At 30.9% G+C, this 17,049-nt stretch overlaps 1 protein-coding gene and 1 long non-coding RNA gene across 4 annotated transcripts in view; one reads left to right on the plus strand and one right to left on the minus strand.

Annotated features, from left to right (window-relative positions):
* Positions 1 to 706: 706 nt before the first annotated feature.
* Positions 707 to 17,049, minus strand: part of LOC143196134 (uncharacterized) — a 110,620-nt gene continuing 94,277 nt past the window's right edge. For all 3 annotated transcript variants that reach the window (XM_076403753.1, XM_076403752.1, XM_076403751.1), the window contains one exon: positions 707 to 1,849. In XM_076403753.1, the coding sequence (XP_076259868.1) occupies positions 1,646 to 1,849 (204 nt within the window). In that variant the 3' untranslated portion in view covers positions 707 to 1,645. The remainder of the gene's footprint in view (positions 1,850 to 17,049) is intronic.
* LOC143196136 (uncharacterized) lies at positions 14,789 to 15,817 on the plus strand. The gene is made up of 3 exons (XR_013005675.1): positions 14,789 to 14,916; positions 14,984 to 15,699; positions 15,759 to 15,817. It is a non-coding gene; the product is annotated as an uncharacterized LOC143196136 (long non-coding RNA).

The following is a 17,049-nucleotide window of genomic DNA, read 5'->3' on the forward strand; positions in this document are numbered from 1 at the left end:
CACTTTATATAATCAGTTAATCACAATAACATTAACTAATTCAATAAAATAAATAAAAGATATATCTCTAGATCTTTGGTTCTCTTTTGTCTAAAGTTCATTTTGACATTCTATATGACTAAACATATGAATCTTACAATTATTTTTATATGAATGCCTAATAAACAATGGAAAACCAATGCACTGTTAAATGAAAGTAAATTTATTGCATAAATCAAATAACAGACTAATTTTAAATATCTTGGGAACTTAAATTTAATTATCAGTATATCTAATATTAAATTGATATAACACATGACAAATTGCTGAAGTTCACTTAAAAAAGAACTTAATAATTTGCTGTAGAAGTAATATTGTTTCATAAATAATACAGAAAACTGTGCAAATTACAGTTACCTACTCCATCAAGTCATAATAGTCTGAGTTAGCATGTATAGATGGCACAATTACATTCCATTCACCATTTCGTCAGAATTGATTAATAATTTAATTGAAATATCAAGTACTTCTTAGATTGCTAATAAATCAATTACATTTTTAATATATTTGGTTAATTAGAATTTTTCAGTGACTTGAGAAATTATATACATTCTTATTTGTTGGCGCTAATTAATTAATTATATACACTTTCTATAAACTATTTTATGTAGTAAACGTATATTATTGTAAAGGCAATGCAAATAAGGGAAATCATTAAAAAGGCAAATATGGCAAATACATTTATTGATAATACTTTACAGAAACTTTAAATTATAGACTAATAAATACTTAACAATATTAAATAACTGGTCACATGCACGCAAACAAACACAAACACACGCGTTAGTTTCTAAAATCACAACAGGAAGTAGGCAGATAAAACAATCTTAACACATATCATATTTTATTTATAAATATCTCGAAATTTCACTTTCAAAACAAATAACAAAATCCCAAATTTTGCAAATCTTCGTGAAAGTTTCGAAAAACACCGGAATAACTGAGCAAAATTCTTACAGGACTTTTATTTTTTCGTTTATTTAAGTTTTTATTTCTCTATTTGGTTAAATAATAGTAGAAACCCCGTTTTGAATTTACCGTTGAACCCACCGTTGACAGTCAAAATAACAATTTTGACACCATTCAATAATTATATCTAAAATTGACAGAAATCTGACAGTCAAGAACCACCAAGAAATTTAAAACGGCATTTCTTATCTTACGTATTTATTGTACTAGAAAAAGAAGTAATCATTTTCTTAAAAGTACAATTTTTCTAAATAAAATCCAAAAATAAAACCACCCCACATTCCAAATACAGATCCGTGAAACTTAATAGGTTCGGAGCCTGAATCACAGATGACGTCATTTCCTAACCTAGTAACTCTAACCTTCAAATAACGTGTGTCAAAATTCCTATACAATCTGACGTTTAACATAGATATTACAGTAGATTTAGTGAAACAATTCTGTCATTTTCAAAACAAGGGATAGAAAATAACTGAAAACTGAAACCGCAACTGTCAAATTGATTAATACAACTGGCTCGCAGTGACCTCTGGCTCTAACAAAATAAGTTACAATAAAATTGAACATATCATCATTTACTACAAATAACTCTGGCAAACAGATCTGATATTTGTAATGTTTATTTATATTTTTACGTTTATACCATACTACCAAACATTCTTTTGCCTCTGGTCAAAATCATGCTGACAGCCATTACAGAGAGCAGGAAGAATACCAATCCCAGGAATGATGTTAAGAGGCGACAGCGGAATCTCCATTTTTTATCTTCTTTTAGGCGTTTGGACAAAAGTTCGGACCGAGGCACGTCTAGTGTGAAGTCAGCTTCTGGTCTGCCTCCTGGCTAAAAAAGAAAAGTATTGTTAGTTAATGTAAACATGCAGTTAATGTAAACAATTATATAGTCTGCTCAAAGTTATTTTGTACATACGTCATTTAAATTTCTGACATCAAAACGTGGCAATGTTGCCGCATCAACTCTGAGTTTTAGTTCAGTTTGGCTTTGACATACAAAAAAATTCTAATCTAAATAAAATAATTGAACAAAAATGTTATCAAATATAATTCATTTTAACATTATAGTACATCTAAAAACTACAGTAAATTATACAGCGTCAATAGTTTATAGGTTAGAGTTATAACCTCTTGTCACTATTGCTTCCAAGAATTTTGCATACGTCTGACAACTGAACGACTTTGACAAGCTCATTCATTTACGTATTCGAACTAATCAGACAGCATTGTGTCCCTTTTTAACTAGGATAAAATGAGGAGGAATATATTGTCTGATTTTAAAACGAATTTACAAATTGCTGCAGATAATACATTAAATATATTGATGACGTACGTAGAAAAAACTTTGAATAGTAGTGGATCTCTGGAGAATCCTAACCAATATTCGATAAACTTCGGTAGTTTCCGTTTGATTTTTTTACGTTGTCATTTGGAAGCAATCAATAGGTAGACTCCAATGAACTACTATAACCATTTTGGATTTGACCCTGGCACTGATAGGAGCTCTGTTTTGTAAGATTAAAAATCTTGTTGTTTACAGTTTAGTTGTTATGGTACCGTTCACATTTTTATTATAAATGGTATTATTATATTGGTATTATAGTATTTATTATAGTATTATTATTTATAGTATTTATTATAAATAAATCATCGATTTGTGAATATTGTCAAAATAGCCACTATTACACTTTTATTTTGAACCGACTAACTATGAAGATATTCCCTCCAGGTGCGTATCCATTCAATTTTTATTTTTATTATGCAAAATGGATTAATCCCACAACAAATTCATTATATTTTAGGCATAACTGACCCTGCAACCGTAAAATTATACATAAATATGACTCGATGTCCTATATGTGATTATATCTCAACAAAATCACAGCTTGTTGATCATACGGTAATTTCTTAGCATTAAAATTTAATAAGATTTTCAAGGTAGGACGTTCCTATTTTGGTAAAAATATTACCACTTCTAAATTTGAGCATAATCGACCAGGAATTCATAAGAATGTATCAAAATATGAGAGGTGAGCATTATTAAAATCAGATAGAAATATAATTACAGACAAAATAGCTACTAAAGTTCCTATGGATACTATATTGGATGAAACCCGAGCTAATTTAAGTAGTGGAAATTTGAAAAGACTACATTTATTGACTAGTAAAGATTTATGTAATATTTAGAAAGAAAACCAATAGAATTCCTCAAGTACAAAATGTAAACGTGATGCTACAAGTGTTGAAGCATAAAATGAAAACCTTTTATAAAAGGTTAAATAACTTAGATATAATATATAAACTTACAATAATAGGCAATAAACTTAGTTAAATTTTAACTTGAGTTTCAAGTGAGATTTTAGGTTAATTTTCGAATTCCAGAATACATATTATTTTAAAATGAAAGATGTTTATAAAAGGTTCTTCATATTACATTTTTTATATTGTATAAAATGAAAAATGTACCAAAAATTAACTTATCCTTATAATTAACTTGAGTCTCAACAGAAATAGTATGTTAATTTGTGAATTCAAGATAATTTATTCTATTTATATTATTATATTCTTCAAATGCACTTCTAATTTTCAAGAACTGGCAACATTACAAATTTAAATCCTTATGCGAGTTCCCCGATTTTCCAAAACTAAATTCTTGTTGGATTATCTACATTTTTGAAAATTATTGTCGATTTTTCTGTTACTGTTGTAAATATAACATGTTATTGAAAATGCACCATTATGCATACCTCGACCAACATAATTCAAAGAAAAGTGAAAGTCTTTTAGAGGTCAATGTCATGATAAACAAACGTGTTGTTTTGACCTGGTGACGTATTTAACGTCATTTCGTTCATATACAAAAGCATTTTTTTAAATACCACTGTATAAATTTAACTTTAAGTACTACTATAAGGTTGGGTCGATGTTGGAAATGGAATAAAACAAGTTGTGTATATGTCATTATGCGTGGATTCACAGATTCCTGGTAGTTATATTTTCAGTAGCTCTGCCGCATAGATCCGTTGATGACCGATGACTTGGTGGATGAATTCTCTGAAATCTTCAGGGCGGAATAACTCTACCCTCATACAGTTCATGCAGAATGTTCATCGTAGCAGCAAAGAAAAATTGTTAATTCTTTCATCACATTAAATTCAATCTCAATAAAACTAATAAGTAACATCAATAAGAATTAGTATTAAACGTATATATAAATAAATGTAATTCAATTAAATAAGTCTTCTGCGCCCAATCTAAAAATATATTTTTTAAACTCTAGATGAGTTTAGACAGTAACTAAAGGCACGACTTTAATTTTATAATTAATTTAATTGATGAAAAAATTTGATTTAATTATTCCTTTTGAAAATTTTAATTATTAGAAATATTTCCAAGAAAACTCGATACTAAACAAAATCATAATAATATGCTCCATATATTTTATTTATTACAGTGTTGTCCCCCGGCACCATACTTCATAATTACATATATAATTCTTCTTCCAAGGCTGTGTTTTACTCCTCCAACACTTTTTTATAAAAATAATTTGTTAGTCTCTTTTACGGCCTCGGAAATTGACTACTCCAGTCATAATGCTAATAGTTTATATAACCAATTGCATAATAAATAGAAAATACACTTACTTATAACAATTCCGTACAAACTACAAGTTAGATCTGTTTACCTATATCTATCTCTATTTCAAGTACATTGGCTCCAGTATATTGGAATATTGACGGTATCAAAGAGAGTCCTGAATGTCTGCCCATCTCTCTAAGAAGAATTATTAGTGCTCTTTGGACTCGATTCGTATTAAGAGCAATGCGTAATCCATAAAACAGGAATCTTCTTCGCCCTTTCGAAACAAGTATATCTAGCAACTAATATCCTGGTTCCTAGATAATTGCAAGAAAAGTTACTGTATATATTGAGGAGAATAAGAGTCTTAAGCTCATAAATAGAGAGGGAACTTGAAGCTTGGCCAAGGTGTCAGGAGCACCAAGAGTAGACTTATTATTCCGAATTCTTTCAACACATACTGTGTATATAGTATGTTCCAATTAAATCCTAATCATAACCTCGTTAGCGAGCTTACCAGTAATTCACCGAGCTCCCTCAATACCTATTTTCTTTACATTACGACGACAATTTCCCATTTTCTAATGCCGAGGACCAAAGAAGTAATTTGAAAATTGTTTAATTTCCATACATTTATAGTTTTATTATTATTGAACAATATTTTTAAATGTCAACGTTGATGTATGAAAAATCTCCATATAATTCCATTGACTTAAAAATTAACTCAATAAAAAATGTGGAAAAAAAATTCCGAAAGGATAGACATGTCCCTTAATAAATATATTAATTTACAAACAAATATTAGGGTATTATCTAATTACATAACCAAGAAAGGTATAATTAACAATTGTCTGAAAATGATTGTAATGCTAATTTTTATAGCTAGAAAGTTTAATTTCCTCATAATTCAATGAATCGTACAAAACACTACTTAAAGTGTTATGTATGGTTAATATAGAAGGAATATATATATATATATATATATATATATATATATATATATATATATATATATTATCAAAATTACATTATATTTGCACATGTTCCGAACGTTATTACGTTTGTTGTAATCACAAGAGGTGTTAATGGTAAATAATTAACCCATTTTTTGTGAAAGCTGCAAAAAGAAAATGTATATTCACTGATTTTTAACACACTATTTTATTGAACGTAATTTAAATATTATTTACTTTGTATTAATTAATGTCACTCGACTAAAAACGCATTAAATCCCAAAACAGGAAAATAACTATGTTTTTCTTTATAAATTATGGATTCTGAAGAACGCTTTCTCCTGAAACTGAACGACGTTTCGTAACCTCGTGGGTCAGCAGGTCTCAGATTGACCCAGAAAATCTGATAGGAAAATCCATTAACGGGAACACAAATTCCTGAGATATATTGAGAAAGGTAATCCGGAGTGATTGTCGATTGACCAGTAGCATTTAACAGTATTATTGCACGAACATTTTATTACTTATTTGGTATTAAGCCAGCAGCAGATCGCTCGATATCTAATTCGTACCCAGCTCATAAAAATAACAAGAATGTTTCAATTTTATATCGATTCGTAATAACAGGTCAATTGAAAAGTCCCCGGCCTACCATAGCGAGACACATATTTTGGCAATTTTTTTTTTATTCAACATGATTCCCTTCAAGGGTGATGCACTGATTATAGCTCCAATTTTTCGATACCATTTTTGTAATACGATTTGTCCTCTGCTTCAAAATAGGCCTCAGTTTCGTCCATTACCTCTTCATTCGACGAACATTTCTTCCCAGCGAACATTCTTTTGGGATCTGAGAATAGGAAATAGTCACTGGGGGCCAGATCTGAAGTATACGTTGGATGTGGAAGCAATTCGAACCCCAATTCATGGATTTTTGCCATCGTTTTCGCTGACTTTTTCTTCAAATGCGACCGTTTTCGATGATTTCGTCCTTCAAACGGTCCAATAACGCTATGTAATAGTCGCTGTTGATGGTCCTTCCTTTTTCAAGGTAGTCAATGAAAATTATTCCATGTGCATCCCAAAATACACATGCCATAACCTTGCCAACCGACTGTTGCGTTTTCCCACGCTTTGTAGTGGGTTCATCGTATACAGCCCAATCGGATGACTGTCGATTGGATTTCGGAGTGAAATGATGGAGCCCCGTTTCATCCATTGTCACATATCGACGCAAAAACTCGGGTTAATTACGCTTGATCATCTGCAAACACTGGTCTGAATCATCAATTCCTCGTTGTTTTTGGTTAAAAGTGAGCTGGCACGGCACCCACTTTGCACTGAGCTGTCTCATATCCAAATATTCGTGAATAATATGATGTACACGTTCAGTTGATAACTTTAGAGTGTCTGCTATTTCATTCAATTTCAATTTACGGCCATTCGAAATAATTTTGTGGATTTTTTAATGTTTCCGTTAGTAACAACCCTTTTGGAACGCAGTCTTCTGTGCTCATTTCACCACGTCTAAATTTAACATACCAATCCTTGATGCTTGAATTTCCTGGGGCAGTGTCCGGAAAGTCGGCATCAAACCAAGTTTTTGCTTCAATTATATATTTTCCTTCAAAAAGCAATATTTTATCAACATGCGAAATTCCTTTTATCCGTTTTTTTTTCACAATAACAAAAGTTGCTTCACTCAAAATGCTATAATTCACAAACTAATGATCCGACAGCTGTCAAATTTATAAACGCATCTTTGGAGGGTTATGGCTAACTAAAAAACATATGGATTTAATTCTAGTAACGCCATCTATGTGTCAGGCTGGGGATTTTTCAATTGACCTGTTAACCGGTCTGAAAAGAGACAACAGTATTAAGCTTTTAAAGTAGTTTTGAAGGATTTTTATTAGAAGCTTTTTTGTGAAAAATCGGTGCAATGTATTTTATTCAAAGCATTATCCATCGATAGCTGCTACTTTCTCTCATCTTTCAGGCAATTTACAGATTCCATCTCGAAAAAGATATATTTCGAGATTATCCACGAATCGACCTATTTCTTGCTATTCTCATAAGTACTGAAACAAGGTCTGAAAAATATGGCGTATGGGGTATGTTTTCATCGGTTTTGTAACATGAAGTCGAGCGTTGCCGTGCTGAAGAATAACATTAGTGTGCCTTTGCTCGTATTCCGGTCGTTTTTCGCTCAGTAATCGTCATAAACGCATCAATTATAGCGAATAGCCATGCCAATTGATGGTTTTATTAACCTTCGACAGCTTGATGTTGATGCATAACCAGGTAGTCCCCATGATATTCTCGCTTTGCATTATTATAATGAATCCACTTTTGATTATCATTAATAATACGATGCAAAAAACCTTTCTGATTTTGCTTTTGAATCAGCATTTCGCGCATGACTAAACGCCTTTCAATGTCTCTTAGTTTCAATTGATAAGGCACAAACTATCCAAGCTTTTGTACCATTAAAATGTACTTCAACCGATTGGAAATGATTTATTGTCTTACTCCCAACAATTCTGCTTGTATTCTTGTGCTCTACAGGGATCATCATCGAGCAGTGCCCTCATATACTCAGTCTTTAATTTTTTAGCTCTTAGGAAAACTCTTTTTCTTGAAATCGATGGATAATGGTTACCCATTACTTTACACTGCATTGGATGACCTTCAGTCGCAGTTTTCTTTCGCAGAAAAACTTACTTGGTGCGATTTAATACTCAGTAACACCATCTGTCATAAATCCATTGAAATTAATATATAGGTCTAATACATTGTGTAACAATTGTTTCCTTCTTCTTCACAACTTCCAGTCGAGATTTTAACAGGTTCTAATCCGGCTGGTTGGATTTTGGTTCCGCGAAAGCTGATGATCAAGTCCATTAAGTCATATTACGCGTTCTAGTTTTTACTCTTTCATGCAATTATTATTCAATTGGCCCGCTTGGGTAGTTACGTCTCGTTTAAACTAATCCTTTCGAACGTGTAATGATCTGTGTTCGAAATATGACCGTATCATGCATAAATACAGAATTTAAATGAAACATATATCTTAATAATTCAGACTAATTAAAACCGTAATTATCAATAAATAACACCATAATTATTTTTAGAGGATTTACAAATGTATCTGACATAAGAAAATTATATGGTATCCAAAACCTATCCGATCAAATAATATTTTGAACATAATCATTGAAAATCGTTGTTTTGATAAAGAAAAGTTTATAGTTCTTAGACGATAGTTCGTTTTATTGCTGAATTGTGAGCACGCCTTTCAATTTCGGAATTTGGATTGCCCATAAAATAAATTTGTAAAATTGATTATCTGCATTTGATTGTAGCAACGGCGATCCTAATAAGTGAAAAATGTGTCCCTTTATATGCAATTTATGACTGATCTTTTCTGAATGAACTTTTCTCACTAAATTTCTGACATCTGAATGTGAATGTTGCCACAAAACTTTATGTTATTATAACTTGAAAGTGGATAATTCGACTTGAATTGTCCTGTACAAAATGCGTTGCGCCAAAGGACGTCATTTGAAAAATCGATTGATTGTACTTGTAAATATTGACTAAGAAGTGATTAGAACTATTTTCCATACCAGAAACTAATGAACGTAATAGATCCGATGGTAAGTGGCCTAATTTTGGAAATTTTCCTTTTTACTTTTCCACTGGCACAACATAACAGAATGGATTTACCGCTTTATTATAATCTCTTAAAATATTGACAATCGTTTGTCATTTCATGAATTGTCGTTGACTAATCCGCTTTATTATAATCTCTTAAAATATTGACAATCGTTTGTCATTTCATGAATTGTCGTTGACTAACTAGCCTATTTTCGAGTTGTGATAGAATGCTGCTCGTTCCTGAATCGCAGGAGCACTGCGTCTGCGGTTGTTTGCACACTGCGTGCACTGACGTGTGCGTTTCATTCGTTGCACTCTAATCCTATCAACTGCATTTTCAGTAATTCTGAAATGTAATTGTGACTTATTGACTTATATACGACTATTATAATTTACTGTCCCTAGCTAGTCATCAGTGCATTCACAACGTTCTGTTAGTATATAGCTGGCATCAACAAGGTGTACCTTGTGATTAGGATCAATCAGACTTTTATTTGAACTGGAAGATCTTTCTTCTAATACATCAGTTGTGATATATCTAAATCCGGATCTTATTAACTCTCTGGCAAACATTCATGGCAGATTTCCCGATTTCAATCTTTTTATTTTTATTATTGCAAATAATATAAGAACATAATAAAGGCATGTATAATGACAAGCACAATAAGGCTCGGCCACATTTTCCAAGAGATGTGAAGTGTATACTGTTGCTACTCAAAGTTCTTCAGCACCTAGCGTAATTGCCTTCTGATTACTACTTGTTCAGGTCGATAGAGCATGGTTCGGCTGGCACACAGTTATTAGAAATATGTGAAAATTGTGTATAAGATTAAGAAAAATATTTTGATTAACATATATTGTATTGATTCTTATGAATAAATGCTTTTTTAAATTAAAAATTATCAATAGTTCTTTGGAGCAATTGGATTTCAGTCTGTTCGTGGAGTTTATAAAGAATATACGTGATGACATCAAGATAGCGATAATCAGAATCAATTTACTTAATGTGTAGGGCATTACAGTGAACTATTTGCAATGTAACATAAATAAATAGTTTAGTGAGAGCAAGAAATCCTAAAAATTACAATTCTTTTAGCATATTAAATTCGGTAACTTATTCTCTATAACCATAGTCTACAATAGTATCATCAAATATTCATATCTCAAAGAAATGTTCACAAGCAAAAAACACAGCATCAGTTTTACTAAATGAGTTTCATTATAAGAAAAACAAAATAGAAAATCATCAGATACCAGTGACAATTATTCTATTGTTGTTAAAATATTTCTCCTCAGGCAAGCTAATTTTATTGTCTATTATTAGTATTATTACTACCACTTCTAGAGAAAGTATTGTCAAGACTATAAACTTTTTATGTCAGTTTTAGAAACATTTCCGTCAATGTCCTACACATATCTCATAAGCTATTCGTCATTTCGTTTATAAATCGCCCTGTTTATGATGATGCTTTTTTCATTATAAGGTTATTCAACTCCAATTTCATAACCTGAATAATAGTGCATATTCCTTTTACGAAATATCTCCGAAAAAATACTAATCAAATATATAATAAATTAAACAAAATTAGTAAATTTATAGTATCTACTTAGCGCCAAGTACTATTAACTAAAATATGATTTTTAACTCGTGACAAAGTGAGTTTAGATTTGAAAACAATAAGATAATTACATATATGCACATAAAAATAAGTCAAAAGTTTCCTTTATATTATTCAGAATTACTACACATTTATGGGATTTATTTTAATATTTTAAAGTCACCTTCTTACCAACCAGGCTCAACCGGGCTTATTGCTAAATGTGAACACCGAACCACAGTCCTCAGCAATCAATTTGAATAATTAGTAGTCCCTACAAACTTAGAGACGACATCCCAAAAGAAATCTGGTCTTAACCAGCCTTGTTGCACTAAAACCTCAAACCAACTAGTAATCCAACTTACCCAAAACAAAGTCCGAAAAAAGTTGTACGATACCTTCGAAATAAAATGGATATACGAAGTGAACCAAGATTTCGCCTTAAAACATAAAATAGTGTTGCCAAATCACAGCAACGTGGATTACAGCAGATATTACAACGGCAATACAGCTACTGGACTGCACACAGGATATCAGAAGATTGAAGCGAACCAAACAACACGAACTTGTTAGAAGAACTTGTAATTGCTTCATTGACATTTGACTCTTTTTGACATATTTTAATCAAACTTAATAAGAAGAAAAGACAAGAAATAAGAAATTTGATTGATTTGAAACATATACAATATTTTTACTACATTAAAACTACAAAAAAATGACAAATGAAGATTATAGTTGGCATTGAATAATATTTACTGAAATAAAAGAAATTTGCGTATTATAAATAATAAAAAAAGAAGAACAATTAGAATTATTAGAACCAAATAATTAAATTTAAAGTATTAAAAGAATTTAAAGTATAAATATGGTAAACGGTTTATAATACTTTTAAAAACTTTAAAACATACTCGTATAAAATTATTTATTGAATCAAGAAATTGAAAATGTTTTTTATAAAATGTTAATTATCAAACAATTTCAGAACGCTTAAACTGCTTGGAATAAAAATTGAACTATAATAATAACTTTAAAAAAATAAAATCCAGATCAAATTATAACAATAACATGTAATGTAACCCAAAATATTTAATTGACATCCATATTAAAATGTTTCAGAAGAGAAAGTATTGTCGAAACCACAACCAAAACATTGTTATATGATTATAAGCGGTCGTGAAAAGTGATCCATAGCCGGTATAGCGTTAAATTCAAGACAAAACAAAACATAATTCATTATCGTATGGTTGGTTGGAACAAAGAAGTAAGAAAATGATACAATGCGAATTACATCATATGTATATACTCTTTTTATTAAGTTAAAACATTTAACATTATTAGAAATAAATGGAAACTTGTTAGAGCTTCAACTGTAGAATAAATAATTCCGCCAAGGTTATATAAGCTTAAAGACTTTATTCATCACCTATTAAACGAAATATTAATGCTACGATTTAATCGAGTCACTATAGGTGTAATAAACACAACATTTCCTCTTTGAACAGCTTCAATCCACATATTGTAACTTAAGTTTCGGCTGCGATACTTTTACCCGAACTCCATTTAACTACACCAAAAAATGATTTGAGCAACTGCCGCACGATTATTATTCTATTCCTTGATTCCGGTTAAATGAATGAATTCAAACGAGAACAGCTTTATGAACTCTCTGGAATCATACCGAGTGTGCTAGTTATAAAATGGGAAAGATTTTTAAAGACAAAAACTATATTTACTTGGAAAAACTATTTTATTTAAGGAGAGAAGAGGCGACTGATTAAACGGCGATACAAAACGATATTAACGATGTATGTCTATTTGAACACAAATCGAACTACCAGCTGGGCCAAATTCAATCAAACAACCAACCATCGAATAACGGATATCAATGAGCGTTCTTTGGAAGTAAAACAAATATGCTCTGCAGATTTCCTAGATATAACATAAGCATTCAAAAAAGTTTGGCAATAGGGCTTGATATATAAATTTTAAGAAATGTTGCTAAAGCAATATGTAGAGATACTAACATCGTAGATCTCCAACAGACTCTTGAATTAGACACAAAAAAAAATATTATGAACCAAAGAAATACAAGCATGAGTGCCTCAAGCCAGCGTGCTGGGACCTATCCTCTTTCTGCTTTTTACTAGTGACGTATCAAAACTCGATGGAGTTACGATAACTATATTTGTGGATGATACAGCACAGTTATCGATGAGCAAAAACCAACAAGCATTCATAAAGAGACTAATTAGACTAAAAAGCTATCGATGAACTAATAAACTGAACCAAACAATTTTGTATTATAACATCTTTATTAGATACGCTTAGTACAATCTTAATTTAAAATTAATTTATTATTACTTTTCATTTGTACTTGGATTAATTCACAAGCAAGACGAGTGCGAGAAAATACATCAATATGTATTCCTCAATTATAAAATTATAATAACTTACAGCTATAGTTTACACTTCATATAAGTTCGTATAGTTTGGTTCCCTTCAATCTCCTGACATCCTGCGCGCTGTACAATAATTATATTGTTTCCACGTTAGTATGATTTAGTAATATTCTTTTATGTTTCAAGGCGAAATCTTGGATAACTTCACAAATCCATTTGATTTCCAGGTCATCGTGCATTAGCATTGGTAATCAATCGAAGAACCTTGTTTTGACAGCATTGTATGACTAGTTGATTTGAATTTTTAGTGCAACCCTTTAACTAGATCAAGTTGAGAGTATCTTCCGACTAACAAGTATAATTGATTTATTTTGGTTCTAATGTGTTTTGCCTTTTGTCTAACATAATGTTTCCAATTTAATCTACCGTCAAGATGGATTCCAAGGGATTTAGCTGATTCTTCTTGAGGAATCGGGCATCCATTGAGTGATATAATTAAGTTTTTATTATTTCGCCGCAATGAAAAATTAACGTGGACAGATTTGGAGCTAGTAAGTTGAATTTTCCAATATTTCGTCCTTTTTTAGATGAAGATTTGTTGACTGCCACTTTGAACCAAACAATGGAAAATAATATTAAATGAGCTAAAATCTGTTCATATTAATTTTACTAACAATAAACTAAACAATCCATCAGTCCTGAAATTGAATGGTATTATAGTACCATATGCCAATAGTGTTAAATATTTAGACAGGACTGATGTCGAATTAAAGTGGAAGGTGCATGTTAAAAAGAAATGAACTGAACTCGAATTAAAATATAAACAGCTATATTGGCTCATTGGAAGAAAATCCAAAATACCAATTCACGATAAGATACTGAAACCAATATGGCTATATGATATAGAGCTATGGGGCTGTACTCGAGGTAGCAATATAAATAAAATTAAAGTATTCGAGGACAAGTTGTTGTGTATCGCAATGGACACACCTTGGTATGTACGCCATGAACATTTGCATCGTAACCTGAGTTCCTACAGTCAAGGAAGAAATTAAAAGGTTTGTTGGGAAATACGAGGTACGGCTGCACATCCATGAAAACCTAGAGGCGCTTCAGCTACTGCATGGACGACACTTTATTCGCGTACTGAAGATGACTAAACCCTGGAAACTTATGTGAAGGTATAAGAACAGTGATAGACATAGAGACAATAGTGTGTAAATTATAAAAATGTTAGCAGTATGTTAATGGTTTGTCTAGGAGACAAGTTTTAATAATAAAAAATAATTAATAGTAAAGATATATAGGAATAAAAGAAGATATAAATTTGATCATTACGTTATCAAGATATTTAATAAATTGACTGCCGCAATTTGTAAATTTGTTATAGAATCAGACAATATTTTCTTTCTCATTTTATTCCAGTTTTAAATGGACAAAATGATTCCTGATAAATTCGGACGGATGTCAAATGCACCCAAAATTATTCAAAACAATAGTGATAAGACGTTATAAACCGGCAAATGTTATTTTAGTAATGTTTAATAATTGTTAATTTTTGCTTGTTGTGATAGATTTCAAATCGCTGCTTATTATCACTTTGATTGAAAATTCCGAAGCCAGACAGAACATATTGCGTCTCTAATCAGTTACTTTAAACAGGAACGAGATAATGGAGCCCTCTTAAAACTAATATTCGTTAGAGAGGTAAAAAAAGGTGTTAAATATTAATTTGCTGCGATTTTTATTGAAATTATTTTTAAACTTGTTGCAGCTGCACAGAATCTCAGTATGGATATGGTCACTGAAATATTTCAAAAAATTAAAAATATAATCTTGATTTCACCAAAAAAAAACACAGTCCTCATACGAAGCGGGTGACGAAGTAAGATCAGCTTGATGTTAGCTCTATCAGAGATTAAATATATAATATTTATAAAAATAATGAGTGGTTTTTCAATACAAACATAATTTAATAGGATTATTTCAGAGGAAACTGTTAGTCTGAAAAGTATCGAAGAGGTCTAATAGAACTTCGGGATATCGCTTTTAGAAATTGTATTCTTTTTCATATTTTAATTTTATAATAAAAGGAACGAAAACTTATCATTTCAAGTTATGTATTTAGATGAGACATGGATACTTCAGAAAGGGATCAATACTCATGACAAGATGATAATAAATATAGTGTTATGACAATAAAAATTAATGGAAAAAGATAAACGTTGGAATAAAAATTGATTAGGTTTTATTAGTCATAAGAATTATTAATAATTAATTGCAGATATATAGTACTTCATGCAGGAAACAGGAATGGTTAATAACACCTTCGGTTTGGATAAACTCGATCATATTCATTGAAGAAGAAATTGACAAATGATGGAGTTGTATAGAGGTATTAACAGAACAAACTAAGGAGAGATATAGTGATATCAAAATGTGTCTAAAAGGAACCACTGTACCGAAGGACACAGGCACTAAGCGTAAAAGGTAAATATGCTCTCTAATGAAAGTAAAGTATATTTCTTGAATATAAAATTGTTAATTAGGTGGATTAGGCCTCCAGGGAATACAACCACAAAGAAGTCGCCTAGAAGTCTAAATAATTGATACGGCAACATTGAGACATTTTGACGACACAAATTTAGATGACGTATGTACAAAACTTCTTTGGATAGACTATAGGTTCATGACAATACCTCACTACAATCTAAATAGTAAAAAATAGAAGAAATTTGCTTCGTTTAAATCAATGTGTGTTACAAAAATATCATAAGTGTGAGACTTTATTATATTAACTTAATTATTACTTTGTGAGTAATTAATTATTTGGTTATTATTAAGATTTCAATTAAAAAATGACACAATATCAATCAGTAAATCGATTTTTCACACCGATCAAACGAGGTAATTGTTGTTCTTGTGCGATACACATATACATGCGTAAAAATACTTTTTCTCGATGTCAAGTAAAACCAGACCATTCTCGATTTCATCGAGGAATCTAGATCAATTTTTGAATTTATTAGTTTCACCTCTTGCGGCGTTTTAGCATGCGGTTTGTTTCGGTTATTTGTAAACAATGTACGTAAATACGCGGCGCGTGATCCACATGCCACCTTGCATGGCGATCAGAAATGATTAATTTAACAGTTCTGTTCCAACATTTGCATCGACTTCTTGTCGTCGCTACGAAAAATGACCTTTGCTCGTTATTGTGGCATTTCTACGGTTCGATTTGCATCTGTCATTGTTGAATTATTTAACGATAAACTATAATGTGTTATTTTTGCAACAGTATTTGATAGAAAGCCGTCAGACCTCCAATTTATTTATTTATCAGCCTTAGCATTATACGAGTCTTTAATAAGTTCTCGATATTTAGTTGTGTTAATATTGAAAAAAAAAATGGTTACACAAGACATATCATTAGAAGTATTTTCTGTAACTTAGCCACCTCTTTTCATTTCATTTTAAATTTTTATTAACTTTTTTTTACATTTCTAACAGAATCGATCAATTTCTAAGAGATAGTCGATTAATCAATCAACAAAGAAACAATGTTCGGTGAATACATTTGAATATTTCCAAGATTATTAGACGATGTTCAAACGCTGTGATGATTCATTAGGCTTTAATATTTTATATCAAACCAAATACCGTAGTCTACAGATCTAACGATCTATATAGATGCTGAAACAATTCCTAAGGTGTTCTTTTAATCGGGGTAAAATCTTGATGAAAAATAGCTTCTGCTTGTATAAACGAAGTCTTATTATTTACAGTAATAATCTAACCGATCTTTTAAAAAGTATTAATGTAAATGTATGGTTACTAGAC

The sequence above is a fragment of the Rhynchophorus ferrugineus genome, unplaced genomic scaffold (genome assembly GCF_030347505.1).
Source record: "Rhynchophorus ferrugineus isolate W39M unplaced genomic scaffold, kcgeb_rfMv2 rfM4, whole genome shotgun sequence".
NCBI lineage: Eukaryota > Metazoa > Arthropoda > Insecta > Coleoptera > Curculionidae > Rhynchophorus > Rhynchophorus ferrugineus.